This window comes from Anas acuta, chromosome 24, assembly GCF_963932015.1.
Source record: "Anas acuta chromosome 24, bAnaAcu1.1, whole genome shotgun sequence".
Taxonomy (NCBI): Eukaryota; Metazoa; Chordata; class Aves; order Anseriformes; family Anatidae; genus Anas; species Anas acuta.
In genome coordinates, this window is record NC_089002.1 from 2,811,638 (window position 1) to 2,822,391 (window position 10,754).

Consider the following 10,754-nt stretch of genomic DNA (forward strand, 5'->3'; position numbering starts at 1 on the left):
GGCCCCTGCCCAGGCTGGGAATTGGGGGGGGGGGCACCCACCTGGGTGCTAAAATCCTGCTGGGGGGGGGGGCTCCTCTGCAGGGACTGGGGGTCTGGGGGGGGGTTAATGCCACGCAGGAAGGATCAGGGCGATCCTTGTGGGGGGATTTTGGGGAGGGACGGCTGCTGGGGGGTGTCCTGAGTGCGGTGGGGAGCCCCTGAGGGGGGGCTGGGGGGGGTGAAAAAGGAGCCTCGAGGAAATATTGCTCATAATTAAAAATAATAAAAATAACAGCGATGGTGGTAATAATAACAGGAGTGATAATAATAATAATTGTAGTGGTAAGAATAATAATGATTATAGTGATCGTGATGGTAATAAGAGTAAGGGTAGGAATAATAATAGGAATAATTAAAAAAATAAAAAAATAAAAAATAAAAAAATAAAAAAATAAAAAAAATAAAAAAATAAAAAAGCAGCCTTTTTGCAAGAAAAAGGGTTAAAGCGGCGCGGCGAAGACGAGGTGAAGGCCATGGGGCCGGCAGGAAAGGGGGGGGGGAGAGCGAGGGAGGAGGGAGGTTGGGGAGCGGGAGCGAGGCTGTGCAAGAGCGAGCAGAACATCCTGTACCCTCCTGTTAAAAACAGCCCCGGCGGGGGGGGGACACGGGGGGGACACGGGAACATCGCCGGGTGTCCCCCCCTCGGTTCCCCCTTGATTGGCTTTAAAGGGGTGCGGGGTGGTTTTGGGGTGTGGGGGGAGCGGGGTCACCCCGCTGTGGGCATCCCGCTGCGGGGCAAAGTGGGGTGCATGGGGCTTTTTTTTTTGGGGGGGGGGGATTTATGGGTTTGCCCCCGTTTGCATCGCATTGCCGTGCAAAGTAGTGAGTGTTGGTGGTGGGGGCATCCCTCAAACCCCCCCAGGTCAATTTTTTTTTTTTTTTTGGGGGGGTGGGGGGTGCCGCCGCGTCCCCCCCCAGCTCCGAACGGAGCTGGGGGGGGACGCGGCGGCACCCCCCACCCCCCCAAAAAAAAAAAAAAAATTGGATTTTTTGGGGGACCATCTGCCAGCACACCGCTGCTCTGTGCATGTCCCCCCCCCCAAAGCTCGGGGTGCCCCCCCCGGGGCTTGCAGCACCCCACAGGCACCAGGGCCCCTTCCTGTGTTTGTTAACGCCGTGACTCAGGCGGCCGCGGGGAGCTGCCAAAATCGAGCCGCTGCTCACCCAGAAATAGGATGAGGGTTTGAGGTTTTAAATTTTTTGGGGGGTGCTGCCACCCTTCCCTAACCCCCCCCCTCCCTCAACTCTGCCAACCTCTCCAATATTTCCCTGCCGGGGCCAGGAAGATGTTCCCACCCCCCAAAAAAATCTGTCACATACAGGGCATGGCCCAGTCTGTGCCCCCTCCCAGGGGTCCCCCCCCAATCTGGTAAGGGGTGACCCCAAAAGAGGGCTCAGGGAGCACGGCAGGGCCCCCAAATCTTAGCATCCCCCCTCCCCATGGGGCTGGGGGGGGTCCGCAGTGCTCTGGGGGGTGCTCGGGGAGGTGGGGGCTGCCCTCTGCTGGTGCTGCCTGCGCTGGCCGCATCCTGCCCATGCCAAGGGTGCAGAGCCCCTGGCGGCGCTCCCAGTATGCCCAGTATGCCCAGTAAGTGCCCTGGGGGGGGGGCAGCACCTCCCTGCTGGCACCTTGGGGTGCTGAGCCCTGAGCAGGTGGCAGGGCTGGGGATATGTGCCACGTCCCATGGCCCTGCCATATGGCACATGTCCCCTGCCCATGTCCCCTCCCCATGTCCTGTGTCCCTTGTCCCCTTCCCTGCGTCCCATTTCCCCTTCCACGCGTCCCTTGTCCCCTGCCATTTGTCCCATGCCTCCTGCCCCATATTCCACGTCCCCTTCCCTATGTCCCTCACCATGTGTCCCCTGTCCCCTGCCATGCGTCCCACGTCCCCAGCCCCATACATCTCGTCCCCAACCCTGTGTCCCAGCGGGTGCCCAGGCACAGTGCCACCCCCCACGCTGGTTGCAGAGGGACAGGACCCCCCCATGGGACACGGGTGCTCCCCTGGGCTCACCCCCCCCTACATCCCCAGCTCAGTGGCTTCATGTCCCCGGGCGGTGTGACAAAGTGACAACACGGGGGGGGGTCTCCAGGATTCAGGGGGTATCGGGGACCCACGTGTGCCCCGTCCCGGTGCTGCCCCTGACCTCACAAGGCTCCGCACCCCGGGGACGATTCTGCTTCCAGAAGCCACCCCGGTCCCGTGGGGCTCCGGGGGCTGCGGTGCCGGGGATGGCGGCGTGCTGGGGGACATGGACGGGGCGCCACGTCCTGAGCGTGGCCACGGGCGCGGGGGCCATTTACCTCCTCTACAGAACCGTGGCGGACGGGCTGAGCAGCGCGCCCGACAGCACCGAGTGCTACCGGCTGGAAAGCCCGGACCACCGGGAGGGTGGGTGGGAGAGGACCACCGGGGTCCCCCCCTCTGCCACCTCCCTGCCTCAGTTTCCCCTCCTGCGGGACGTGAACCCCAAGCGAAATTTGGGTTCCCCACGGGAACCACGTTGCGCCCCGGTGCGACCGCGGCTCCCCGCTTGCTCGCAGGGCTGCCCGTGGAGGAGGTTCTGAACAGGAAAGTCTGCGAGGAGCTGCTGGAAATGCTGAGGGTGCAGCAGGACGGCCGGTCCCGCAGCGCCATCCTGCGCAGCATCACCCGCTGCATCCACCTGATGGACACGGAGGTGAAGGGGACACTTTGGGGACAGCACCAGGGCACCCCGCTGCACTCCGGGGTGCTGCGGTTCCCATCCCCATCCCATCCCCATCACCACCCCATCCCCATCCCATTTCTCTCCCATCCCATCCCGCTCTGGTCTCCCTCCAGAAGCCCACCTGCAGCCCGGAGCACATCGAGCTGGTGGCCTCCTGCCTGGACGACCCCAACCGGGACACCAAGATCCAGGCGCTGAACACCCTCAGGGCTTTTGTCACCCGGTCCCTGTTCACTGACAAAATCCGGGTCAGTGCTTCCCCCCCTCACACCCCCTGTGCCCCCTCACCGTGGCCGGGTGCGCACGGCTCCCTGATCGCCCCCCACCCCATCCCCGCAGGATTATTACCCCAAGATCCTGGATATGGTCACCTGCTCCCGGGACATGGGGGTGCATCTGGCGGAGCTGCAGCTGCTCAACGCGCTGCCCGTGCCCCCCAACATCGAGCCGCTGCTGCGCCGCACGGTGCCGAACCTGCTGGGCTTCCTGCAGCTGGACAACCACAACATCCAGGTACGCTGCCCCCCGTGCCCGGTGGGGACCCCCCCTGCACCCTGCCCACCCTCCCAGCCTCATCCCTGGTGTTTTTTGCAGCTGCAGGTCCTCAGGCTGCTGGTCACGCTGTCCCGCATGGAAGAGCTCCTGCCCGACATCCTCAACTGCCAGGTACGGCCCCCGGTCCCACGCCCGGTGGGTTTTGCAGGGGATTTGCATCCTCGTTTCCACCCTGGGGCTGCCCCCAAGCCTGGCCGCTGTCTCCCAGCATTTCCTCAACCAGGTTCGTCCCGAAATCCTGAGCCTCTTGAACAACTCGCAGCCGGAGAAGCTGCTCTCGGAGCTGCTGCTGCTGCTGGAGGTGCTGCACGAGGGCTGCTCGCAGCCCCGCCGCCCGAGCAAGAGCCCCAAGAGCGACAGCTGCTCCCTCTACGAGGTCCTTTTCGGCGAGAACTCCGACCTGGCCGACCGCCTCATGGTCATGTTCGTCCACCCCGACCAGACGGTGCAGGTCCAGGCGTGCAAACTCGTCATGAAGCTGCAGTTGCACAGGCTGGATGGGGAGGTGGCCGCTGCCCTGAGCAGGCACAGGGCGGGCAGCACTGCCCTGAATCACATCTTGCCCTCCGTCAAATCCGCTTCCTAGGGGACGTTCACAGCCGCCGCGCTCGCAGAAGCGAATAAAACCCAGCACAGCTCCCTCACTGCCGGCCCCTGCACCCTTTTTCTGAATTGCCCCCGGCTTATCGTTCGGCCGCAGCGCTGATCAATACCCATTTTCACACGCCAAACACAAAGCTGCCTCCCCGCGGCTTTCCCAGGACCTTCTGGCCCTGCTGCCCCTGCCCCGTGCCAGGACACATGGAGTGAAAACGCCAGCTTGCGACAGCAGAAATGCTCTTTACTAGAACCCCCCGACCACACCAGGTTTGTTCTGGGGGTGCCGGGGGGGGCTCACGTCCTTCACTGCGCCGTGTCGTTCTTGTCCCTGCAGATGCCGAAGTCGCTGTTGGTGATGGAGCCCACGATGCTCCTGTCGGCGTCGCAGGTCAAGCCGCTCTCGCAGGGACACTTGTAGTAGACCCCATAGAGGCTCTGCGGGGACGGGGGGCACGGTAGAGGGGCCATCCCGGCCCCCCCACCTTGGGGGGGTGACCCACGGGGACGGGCTGGGGACATCACGTTGCTCAGGCACCTACCTTTGGGGAGCAATCCTGGAGCTCGGCCGCCTTGGGCATGCACCGTGCCAGGCTCAGCCCGCTGTCGCGCTGGCAGCAGCCGCTCTTGCACTGGGCACTCTGCAGGCACAGCTCCCCGGTGTCCTGCAGCGGCAAGGGGAGGTGTGAGCCCCACGTTTGGCTCAGCCCCCCCCCCCCCAAAACCACAGCCGTGGAACCAGGGGGTTGGGGCAGGTGTTGGAATCGCTTCCCTGCCCCTCTGCAGCAGGAGAGATCCCTCACAGCCCCGCAAAACCCAGCACACCGTCCTGCCTGCCTCAGTTTCCCCAGCTGGAAGTGAGTTTTGCTCTCAGGGGTGCAGCCATCACCTCGGGGCACCCCCACGGCCACCGTCAGAGACCAAAACATCGCGGCCACCTCCGCGCCCCCAGCGCCACGCTCCCTGGCTGCAGCGAGGACAGGGGCTTTTCTCCTCTTACCAAATTAAAGATGAGCCCTCGCTCAAGCGACGCGGCCAGGGCTGGGGCCAGGAGCGCCAGGGAGAGGAGGAGGCCGATTTGCAGCGTGCTCGCCATGGTGGGCTCGCTCGGGGCTCTGCTGCGGGTGGCCGGGCACTTTATAGCCGGCACCTCCGCCAGCTGACGCAGCCTCTCCTATCACGGCCAACCTTCCCCGGGCTGCCGTGGAGGAACGGCGATGCCCTCGCTGCCCGGGGTGCAGTGCCAGCGCGGGTGGCGGCATGGCACAGAGCTGGGGATGATGTGTCCCGTCCCCAGGTGCCCTTCCTGCAGGGGTGATGCCTCCCTGCCATACGGCAGCGCCTTTGGCCAAAGCAGGTGTGGAATAACAGCGCTGGGATTGCCACGGGGGGACCAATCCTCCCTGCAATCCTTCGCCCTGAGCCCCGGGGAGCTGGGATGAGCCACTGTCTCCTAACTGCCCTGCTCACATGGGGCTTCAAGGGCAAACCGAGCCCCGATGCAACAGCTGGAGCTCTGGGAAAACACCAAATCCCAAACCCAGCTGCTCCATCAACCCAACGTTACCACCAAGAAACCCGCTTAAGGAAACCCAAAGTGTGGCAGGGGTGAGCCCACCCCCTGCCAGCCTCGCTCGGGGCCTCGGAGCCCACCGAGGTCCCCCCGGCACCCCCTGGCCGCTGGATGTTTGCTCTCAGTGTTTCAGCGGGTGCATTTCAGGGGGGCATTTGGCTAATGAGAGGAAAATAGCTCTGGGAATGGCACAGCTTTTAGCACCCACGTCAGCCCCGGCTGCTCTGGGCAATGATTAACGCCCCGGGCAGCCCTGACCTTCGGCAGCCACGGGGGTGAGGCTCAGGCTGGCCCTGGCTGCAGGGCAGCGCCACGGTGGCACCTGGCAAAAGGCCCCGAGGTGCCCACGGGTGCCCTGGGGGGTCCTGGCACCTCGTCCCCTCCCTGCCTGCACCCCACCAGCCCTGCTGGCTTGGGGCTGGGACCCACAGGGCCCCGTGTGTGCTCCAGTGGGTGCACAGCACATCCCAGGGGCATCTCAGCACGTGTCCTGGGGTGCATCACACATCCCAGTGCGCTCAGCAAGGACCTGGGGCATACAGCAGGGGGATGAAGCACATCCCCGGGCACAGAGCATGTCCTGAGGTGCATCCCCAGGCACGGAGCACATCCCAGAGGGGATCCTGAGAGCATCCTGTGGTGCACAGTGAGGTGCAGGGCACATTCTGGGGCATGGGGTACGCGCTGGGCTGCACATGAGGGCACTGGGCACATCCAGGGGTGCTCGCTGAGGCACATGGTGGAGGTACAGGTGGTGTCCCAGGGGTGCATCCACAGTGCACATCTTTGGTATGCACCCTGTGCCCACCCTTCTTGGGTTATAGAGGATGGGGGGTGCATCCCGTGGGCACATGGGGGGCAGAGGGGGGCACAGGGCGCACGTAGGGGGCACAAAGCACATCCCAGGGTCGCATCCTGGGGACACGGGGCACATCCAGGGAGCACACGGTGGGGACATGGGGCATATCCTGGAGGCACAGCCTGGAAGGGGCACGGTTTGGGCACAGGGTGCATCCGAGGGGAATGGGGCACATCCCAGAGACACTGGGGCACGATAGGGGGCACATCCCAGGGGCACATCCAAGGGGCTTGAGGCACATCTCAGGGGCACCGGGGTTCACGGGAAGGGCACGGGGTACATCCCAGGGGCGCATTCCGGGGCCGTGGAGCGCATCCTGGGGGCGCATCCAGGGGGCACACCCCGGGGGCGCATCCTTGGAGCGCATCCTTGGGGCACACCCCGGGGGCGCATCCCTGCCTCCTTCCCTCCCCATCCCTGCTCGCTGCCTGGGGTCTCGCCGCCGCCTCCCGGGGCGGTCCCGGGGAGGGGGAACGGAGGCGGGGGGGGGGCGCGCCGGCGCAGCCCGAGCCTCCCCGCGGCGCCGCCGCCGCTCTCGGCCGGGGCGGAGCGGGGCAGGGCCGGGAGGGGACCCCGGGAGGAGACCCCAGGAGGCGGCGGGGGCCGCTGGGGGCCCGGTGGGGTCCCCGCTCCGGCCATGCCCAAGCTGCTGCCGGCGCAGGAGGCGGCGCGGATCTATCACACCAACTACGTGCGGAACGCCAGGGCCATGGGCGTGCTGTGGGCCCTCTTCACCCTCTGCTTCGCCATCCTGATGGTGGTGACCTTCATCCAGCCCTACTGGATCGGCGACAGCATCGACACGCCCCAGGCCGGCTACTTCGGCCTCTTCTCCTACTGCATCGGCAACGCGCTCACCGGCGAGCTCATCTGCAAGGGCAGCCCCCTGGATTTCGGCACCATCCCCTCCAGCGCCTTCAAGACGGCGATGTTCTTCGTGGGCATCTCCACCTTCCTCATCATCGGCTCCATCCTCTGCTTCAGCCTCTTCTTCTTCTGCAACGCGGCCACCGTCTACAAAGTCTGCGCCTGGATGCAACTGGCAGCAGGTGAGCGGGGCCAGGGGGTAACAGGCAGGGCTGCGAGGGGTCCGTGGGGAGCTGCTGGTCCCCCTCGACTGTGTCACGGTGGGGCTGGCCAGGAGAGGGACAGCAGCACAACCTCTGTGCCCGCTCTGCTCCCTTGGACGGGTTAGAGGAGGAATTTGCAGTGGGTAAAGCAGCCACTGCGCAGCTGAGACCTGATGGACTCGTTGCATGTGGGCACTGATCCTGCTGCAAAACCTCGTGGGATGAGGGACCCAGCCCCTGGAGCTTCCCTGCAGCTGCTGGTGGCCCCAAATCACAGTGGGACTGGTGCTTCAGAGAAGGGCTCCGTGCTCCGAGCATTAGGGATGCAGCAGGGAGTTGGAGAGCGCATCGCTGGGTCCTTTTGTGCCTCCCCTGTCCCCTGCAGAAGCTGCCCTGAGCACGGGGCAGATGTAAGGTGTAGGGACTGAACACAGGCTCAGTGCCACCACCCTCCTTTCCCACTTCTCTCATCCTCACACCCCTCCACCCCACCTTGCAGCCCCCTCCAGCCCCAGACACCTGAGATATCGGTAACCCAGCCTGATCCAGCGCCGCTGAAACCCAACCCCAACCTGTGCAGCTCCTGAATCATTGATGCAGGGACCAGGCGCTGTCCCCACGCTCCCCAGGTGGCAGCAGCGTGAGGTTGCTCCAGTTCCCAGCTCAAGAAACGAGCTCAAGGGAAGATTTAGATAAGAGGCTTGGGGCAGCTCAGCCTCCCAGGGAGAGCAGGGAAAGGCTTTGCTGCCGTATTTGGGGCTTTTACCTACATTTTTGTGTTGGATGGGGAGAAAAGCACAAGTGCAGGCAGCTCCAGCCATGTGGATATGCCCAAATCTTCCCTGCTGGTGACCCCCCAACCTCTGCTTCAGGCTCTTTGAGGGAGAGGCTCTGAAACCTGCTCCTTAGGGTTTCAACAGCATCTTCTGTGCAACCCCAACCCCAGCCCTCATGGATGGAAAGAGGGAAGATCGCTGCAAGGTTTTGGCTCTACCAGATCCAGCAAACCAAGGGGTTCATTCCCTGCAGAGGTTGTGCAGGGGTACAGCCAAGGGGCTCTGCGTCCCCCCAGGGCTGCTGCTCTTCCTTTTGCTCTTCCACAGTGCCAAGGGCTCCAAATTACAGCTTTCCTCCTGCACCAGGGGATGCAGAGGCTGCTGTGTTTGGGAGCTGGTTAGAAGAGGGAGCAGGAGCTGAGCAGATCCCACCTTCAGGTTTGCTACGTGCCAGGGTTTGTCTTCCCAGGAGAAGCAATTTCCTTCCAGCCTCCCCCGTCCTTGTGCCCTTCCTCACCGTTACCTACAGCAAGGAGTGATTAAGCACACGAGAGGCTGCCTGCTTCTAGATGATGAAAAATGCTCCGTGCTGACCTAGGAAGCTGCCCGCTGTCCTTGCTGCTCTCCTTCCCCTAAGCTAGGGGAATAAAAACCCTTAGCAGAGCACAAGGCAAGCACCCGGAAAGGATTTTCAGGTTGACCACTGCCAGAAAACCCACGGATAGGGGGCACGAGGTGGCCCTTGGGCAGCTGGTGGCAGGACTCCCACAGCAAAGCTGCAAACACCGCAGGCAAGTGGCCACGTTGGGCACCGAGGTCAGGCAGGGAGGGCTCCCAGCACGGGCAGCTCTCAGCCCTGGCTGGAACCAGCACAGCTGAGCAAGCAGAATTAACCCACACGCAAAGCTGCTGCTGCTGACAGCGGCTCCGGCTTGGCAAACCCAAATCCAGCTGTGCACAGAGCAACAAAATGCTCCACCTTGCACAAACTCAGTTGGTTCGTGCAAAACCAAAGTGGTTTTGCTTGAAGGAGGCCTTATTTTGGGGGCAACAAGGCCAGTGCTGGACGAAGCAACAGGGGTGTAGGAAGGCAGCGCCGTGCCCACGCTGCACCATCCCCAGCTGGGATGGAGCACAGCCCCTGCCTCTGGGTCCTGGGGAATATTTAAGCCTTGCCAACTGGTTTTAGCACTTTTCCTGAAATATTTGTGGTCGTGGCCGTGCTATTCCCTGTAACCTCCCCGCCTGCACGTGCAGTACCTGCGACGTCTCCCCCTCCTTGCAGCCACGGGGCTGATGATCGGCTGCCTGATTTACCCCGACGGCTGGGACTCGAGCGAGGTGAGGCGCATGTGCGGGGACAAAACGGACAAATACACGCTGGGCGCCTGCACCGTGCGCTGGGCGTACATCCTCTGCATCATCGGCATCCTCGACGCGCTCATCCTCTCCTTCCTGGCCTTCGTGCTGGGCAACCGGCAGGACAACCTCCTCCCGTCGGATTTTAAAGTGGAGAGCAAAGGTAAAAGGCAGCTGGGGCCAAGCACATGTCCCCAAGGATGGGGGTTATTTGGGGGGTTGCTTCCTGGGGTGACCAGGCAGCAGGGGTGGGAGCAGGACTTCACTGAGCCCCCCACCCTGCAAACGCCAGGCAGAGGTACCTGGGTTGAGTCTAGAGCAAAGAAACCCCATGGGCTGCTTGGTTGTTTTTTTTTTTGAGCTTTTTGGAAAACAACCCCAAAAAACAAACCCCCCAAACACCTGCACCAGGATTATTACCACATCCCATTAACACTGCATTAACACTGCAATTACCTTTTTGTTTTACAGAGGAGGGCAACGACTGACAGCCGACCACCACGTAAGTGATGCCCGCGGGGATTTCTGACATTTCCTGCACTGCTGGGCTTTGGGGATCGATGAAGGACTGGCAACGAGAGCTCCTGGTGCTACATCGAGGGGTTTTCTTTGAGGTTAAATGAGAAATTGGCTTTGCTTTGCCTCCCAGAACTAGGAAAACATCACGCCTTGCCAAGTGACAAAGAGCTTAAAATCGGGCGTTTTGCTCTGGTTTAATGGTGGCAACAGCTGAACTTTTTTTTTTTTTTTTTTCTTTCTTCCCAGGGACTCCTAGAACTGCTCTCATCAGCTTCAAGGGATGTAAGCCCTTCGAAAATGACTTCTTCAGGAGCTCTACATCTGCCCCCATAATTTTTTGGGTTTTCTACAGTTGTTCTTTTCACACAAGGGTCCGCTGTCAGCTCACAGCTCTCACAGGGTTTTTTGGGAAGAGCCCTGTTGGACATGGGGTTTTTTGAGTCCATCAGCAGAGCCAGGGAAAAGAGAGGGAGGAACAGGGAGACGATTTGCTGCTCCTTGGGGTTTGTACACCACCTTCTTTCAAGGAAATGACTTCTGAATAAAAAAAGGTAGCGTTTTGGATTTTGTGCTGGTCTCCTTGAGACAGGGAAAAGCCTTAACTGTGTCGCACATTTTCCCTGCGACCTTTTGTTTGGAAATAGACAGCCAATTCCTTGCAGAGCCCCAGATCAGCTTCTCACGCCACCTTTA

General features: G+C 62.0%; 3 protein-coding genes across 4 annotated transcripts; 2 read left to right on the plus strand and 1 right to left on the minus strand.

Annotated features, from left to right (window-relative positions):
- The first annotated feature begins 1,046 nt into the window (after nt 1-1,046).
- On the plus strand, nt 1,047-4,055 carry ARMC12 (armadillo repeat containing 12). Of its 2 annotated transcripts, XM_068660301.1 has the most exons (6): nt 1,051-2,434; nt 2,587-2,723; nt 2,867-3,001; nt 3,093-3,266; nt 3,348-3,419; nt 3,532-3,972. In XM_068660301.1, the coding sequence occupies exons 1-6, from the start codon at nt 1,726-1,728 to the stop codon at nt 3,892-3,894; spliced, it is 1,590 nt and encodes a 529-aa protein (XP_068516402.1). In that variant the 5' UTR covers nt 1,051-1,725; the 3' UTR covers nt 3,895-3,972. The 2 variants fall into 2 exon arrangements, with proteins under 2 accessions (XP_068516401.1, XP_068516402.1); XM_068660300.1 differs by having other exon boundaries at nt 1,047-2,434; nt 3,348-4,055.
- Nucleotides 4,056-4,128: 73 nt separating this feature from the next.
- CLPS (colipase) lies at nt 4,129-5,926 on the minus strand. The gene is made up of 3 exons (XM_068660370.1): nt 4,906-5,926; nt 4,448-4,570; nt 4,129-4,343 (listed from the first exon to the last, which is right to left on the minus strand). The coding sequence occupies exons 1-3, from the start codon at nt 4,999-5,001 to the stop codon at nt 4,212-4,214; spliced, it is 351 nt and encodes a 116-aa protein (XP_068516471.1). The 5' UTR covers nt 5,002-5,926; the 3' UTR covers nt 4,129-4,211.
- A 909-nt stretch (nt 5,927-6,835) lies between these two features.
- Nucleotides 6,836-10,625, plus strand: LHFPL5 (LHFPL tetraspan subfamily member 5). The gene is made up of 4 exons (XM_068660357.1): nt 6,836-7,386; nt 9,469-9,705; nt 10,014-10,044; nt 10,308-10,625. The coding sequence occupies exons 1-3, from the start codon at nt 6,975-6,977 to the stop codon at nt 10,028-10,030; spliced, it is 666 nt and encodes a 221-aa protein (XP_068516458.1). The 5' UTR covers nt 6,836-6,974; the 3' UTR covers nt 10,031-10,044; nt 10,308-10,625.
- Nucleotides 10,626-10,754: the final 129 nt, after the last annotated feature.

What these genes read in the sequence shown, in the direction of transcription:
- CLPS (XM_068660370.1), bottom strand. Translation starts at nt 5,001, where the DNA reads ATGGCGAGCACGCTGCAAATCGGCCTCCTCCTCTCCCTGGCGCTCCTG. An exon ending in GAGGGCTCATCTTTAATTTG is followed by an intron (nt 4,571 to 4,905) that starts GTAAGAGGAGAA and finishes TTGCCGCTGCAG; the next exon opens with GACACCGGGGAGCTGTGCCT. An exon ending in TCCAGGATTGCTCCCCAAAG is followed by an intron (nt 4,344 to 4,447) that starts GTAGGTGCCTGA and finishes CCGTCCCCGCAG; the next exon opens with AGCCTCTATGGGGTCTACTA.
- ARMC12 (XM_068660300.1), top strand. Translation starts at nt 1,726, where the DNA reads ATGGCCCTGCCATATGGCACATGTCCCCTGCCCATGTCCCCTCCCCAT. An exon ending in TCCACCTGATGGACACGGAG is followed by an intron (nt 2,724 to 2,866) that starts GTGAAGGGGACA and finishes GTCTCCCTCCAG; the next exon opens with AAGCCCACCTGCAGCCCGGA. An exon ending in TGGACAACCACAACATCCAG is followed by an intron (nt 3,267 to 3,347) that starts GTACGCTGCCCC and finishes TGTTTTTTGCAG; the next exon opens with CTGCAGGTCCTCAGGCTGCT.
- LHFPL5 (XM_068660357.1), top strand. Translation starts at nt 6,975, where the DNA reads ATGCCCAAGCTGCTGCCGGCGCAGGAGGCGGCGCGGATCTATCACACC. An exon ending in CTGGATGCAACTGGCAGCAG is followed by an intron (nt 7,387 to 9,468) that starts GTGAGCGGGGCC and finishes CCCTCCTTGCAG; the next exon opens with CCACGGGGCTGATGATCGGC.